This window comes from Dermacentor variabilis, chromosome 2, assembly GCF_050947875.1.
Source record: "Dermacentor variabilis isolate Ectoservices chromosome 2, ASM5094787v1, whole genome shotgun sequence".
NCBI lineage: Eukaryota > Metazoa > Arthropoda > Arachnida > Ixodida > Ixodidae > Dermacentor > Dermacentor variabilis.
This window is the reverse complement of record NC_134569.1, coordinates 26,172,953-26,176,235: the sequence shown is the minus strand read 5'-3', so window position 1 is coordinate 26,176,235 and position 3,283 is coordinate 26,172,953. Positions and strand designations below refer to the sequence as shown.

Genomic DNA, 3,283 nt, shown 5'->3' with positions numbered 1-3,283 from the left:
GGTAACACCAGCATGGACGCAGGGCATGCGGCACATGGTTCTTCGTTTTTGGCCATTCTGTGCTCGAGTAACGGCGCAGTTCAGCCATACTGGCGTTTTTGTTAGTTTCGTGCCGAATACTATCGAGCTGCTGGTCTGACACGGGAAGCGAAGAAATAACGCTGACTTGAAATTGTGCTGTCTCGTCGGTTAGTTCCGTAGCATTCGGGAAGCGAGAAAGCGCATCAGCTACAAACAACTTCTTTCCTGGTTTGAACGTCACCTTGATTGGGAATCTTTGCAAAAGAAACCCTCATTCGCTGCAATCGTAGCGGGCATTCACAAAGTGGCTTTTTGAATATAGATTCAAGAGGCCTGTGATACGATTCGATGGTAACATCTGACTGCCCGAAGATATAATCTTAAAATTTTGTGCAACCATGAGCAATTGCTAATGTTTCCTTCTCGATCTGCGCGTAGCACTGCTGTGCTTCCGTTAGCGAACGGGATGAGTGGCTGCCCAGCCTGTAGAAGAACGGCTCCTACGCCATGCTGACTGGCGTCTACGGACAAGGTCAATGGTTTTTCTTGGTTAAAATAGGCAAGGACTGGCGCCTCTGTGAGGGTCGCTCGAAGCTGACGAAAGCTGTTATCTTGCTGGTCTGTCCAGGCCCACGCGACGTCCTTTTTCAACAGCTCGCGAAGCGGCGCTGCCAACGTTGATATGTTAGGGACAAACCGATCCACGAAGTTGATCAAGCCGAAGGTAACTTGCAGTTCCTTACGGTGTTGTGGTGGCGGGACTTGCATAATGTCTTTGATTCGGCTCGGGTACAGGCACAGCCCCTCTGGAGTCAGAATTTGGCCCATGTGGCGGACTCTGGGCTGGAGGAAATTGCATTTGTTCTTATTGAGCTGTCTACACCAGGACAGCAAAGCTACTAAATTTATGTAGTGTTGCTCTGGCGACCGTCCCCCAAACCAATATGTCGTCCATAATGATGGCAATGCCCTTCAAGCCCTCTAGTACCTGGTGCGTTACCTGCTCAAAAATTTCGGGCGCGGAACGGCATGCGCAGGAATCTATCGCCCGTAGGGCGTGCTTATAGTGCATAAGTGGGAGCTCGGCTCGTCCAACTTAATCTGCTAGAATCCTGACGATGCATCCAAAGTAGACAAGAATTTCGCTCCATGCAGCCGCTGTAGGATATCTTCTAACGTCGACATGTGGTAGTGCTCTCTCAGAAGCACCTTATTCAAGTCGGATGGGTCCAAGCATATGCGCACTTTTTCTTTCTTTACTACCACAACCATGTGACTAGACCAGGAAGTCGGTTCTGCTACCTTAGCAACGACGCCATCGTGCTCCCTCCGGTCCAGCTCAGCTCGGACGCGCTCCTGAAGGGCGATGGCGATTCGTCACGCTGGCTTGACGACGCCGCGAGCTTCAGGTTTCAGCTCCATGTGGTAGGCTACGTCTTTGATTTCTCCCAGCTCCTGGAAAACATCTCGAAATCTTTCTACTATTTCTTTAGTTTCCAAGGCGTTCACGGTGATTCTGCAGCCAATCAGCCCGACGCGTTCAGCCACCCTGCCACTCAATGTAACACGAACAGCTTGTTTCACGATAAAGAATAGCGCCGTGGTAGACTGCGTTGTATTGGCGACCTAAAGCTCGATATTCTTCGTCGCCTTTTCTATGTGCCGGAAAAACGACCGTAGCGTAGAGCAGCAGTCTTGTGGTGGCTTTTTCCGTGTGAGTTCGGGCATGACGCAACAGTTGGCTCCGGTATCAATTTTGCAGCGTACGGCGGAACCTGCGATCTCGACAGTCGCTGACCAGAGGTCGTGGCCATCAATTGCATTGATTTCGAGGGTTTGAAGAAAATAGCCTTCGTCCTCTGCCATTTCGACCTTTTATCTTACATGCATGGCCTCTAGGTCTCGCTTCTGGTTGACGGCACCCACGCGCGAAGTGGTTTCGGCCGCCACACTTGTTACAGCACTTGCCTTGTGCAGGGTACTTTGCTTTTCCGTGTGTGAAAGAGCAGTTTGGGCAAATTCCGAGGCTAACTTTTCATTTCACAGCATGTACGGTGGTCTCATCGATTGCGCTCACTTCTGCCTCCCTGATCTCGTTAAAGTGCTCCTTGGCTTGTTCCCTTGCTCGGCCTATTTCCACTGTTTTGGCATACGACGGATTTTCAGACAGAAGTTTCTGCTGCAGGTCCTTGTCTCTAACTCCTGGAATTATTCGACTGCGCAGTAATCTGTCCTCTAACTCTCCGAATCCGCACAAGTGAGCAAGAGTTCGGATATCGATCAGCCACTTGTTACAAGATTCGCCCTCACGTTGATCTCGGGAGCCGAAACGAAACTCATTGAACGTTAAATTCTTGGCTGGTTTGTAGTGGGCCTTGAATTTTTCAATCAGCTTATCAAGGTCTTGCTTTTCGTCGTCATTTGCGAACTTGAAGGTATAGAACACCCGCGTTCCTTCTTGACCAATTTTCACAAGAAGCGTTGCTGCCTGAACTTCTTTAGGCTGCTTCCTTAGTCCGGTCGCCGTAGAAAACAGAGTAAACTCACTTTTCCAGATGATCCAGTTCTGGTAAGCATCACCCGTACTTTCCAGTGGCATTGGCGGTGGTATAACCGTCGACGCCATACTTCTTTCTCTGGAGTGTACTAGAGGTGCAGCTGGACGAGGGTGCGGGGAAGAAAAGCAGTGAACGCGGCTTGAGAAACGCCTCGCCGCCTCACTTCGGACACTATGTGAACGGTCGGGAGGCAGGTAACAAAGTGTGTTTTTTATCATACAAGGGGCTGCTTAGATAAGGACAGGTACAAATACGAGCATGCGCACTTCTTACGGTAAGGGCGCGTGTTAACATGACAGTGCGCATACTTACAGGCAGTTTATCTTCTGCTTCGCTCCAGGTTTCTTTAGCGTCATAAGGTCATGAAATATTAAACTGTCAGGCCTTGATCTATCATCAAATTCATCAGTGCGTGTTTGGACGAAACTACTGCGGTGGGTTAAAGTGTCAAATATGGTGTGCATTTCTGTGAATTCTTTACCAAGATTATCGAAGTTCTCCCAACTTTCTTCAAGCTCGTACAGTCGTTTTTGTATTCCTGTGATTTTTAATTCTGCGTTTATTTGCCATTTCTAATAGCTTTCACATCAGCAGCTAGCATAGTTTGTGGTTTCGAACTTTGGAGGGAACAAGCGTCTACCTGTTTTAGCAATCGAAACAGTAGTTTCATCTGTTCCGCAGGATTTTCTGTTAAAGATTATACT

General features: G+C 48.8%; 1 protein-coding gene across 1 annotated transcript; it reads right to left on the bottom strand.

Annotated features, from left to right (window-relative positions):
* Positions 1-2,056: 2,056 nt before the first annotated feature.
* Positions 2,057-2,647, bottom strand: LOC142570274 (uncharacterized). The gene has a single exon (XM_075678672.1). The coding sequence runs from the start codon at positions 2,645-2,647 to the stop codon at positions 2,057-2,059; it is 591 nt and encodes a 196-aa protein (XP_075534787.1).
* Between the last annotated feature and the right edge of the window lie 636 nt (positions 2,648-3,283).

Coding starts and splice junctions, on each gene's coding strand:
- LOC142570274 (XM_075678672.1), bottom strand. CDS start 2,647: ATGGCGTCGACGGTTATACCACCGCCAATGCCACTGGAAAGTACGGGT.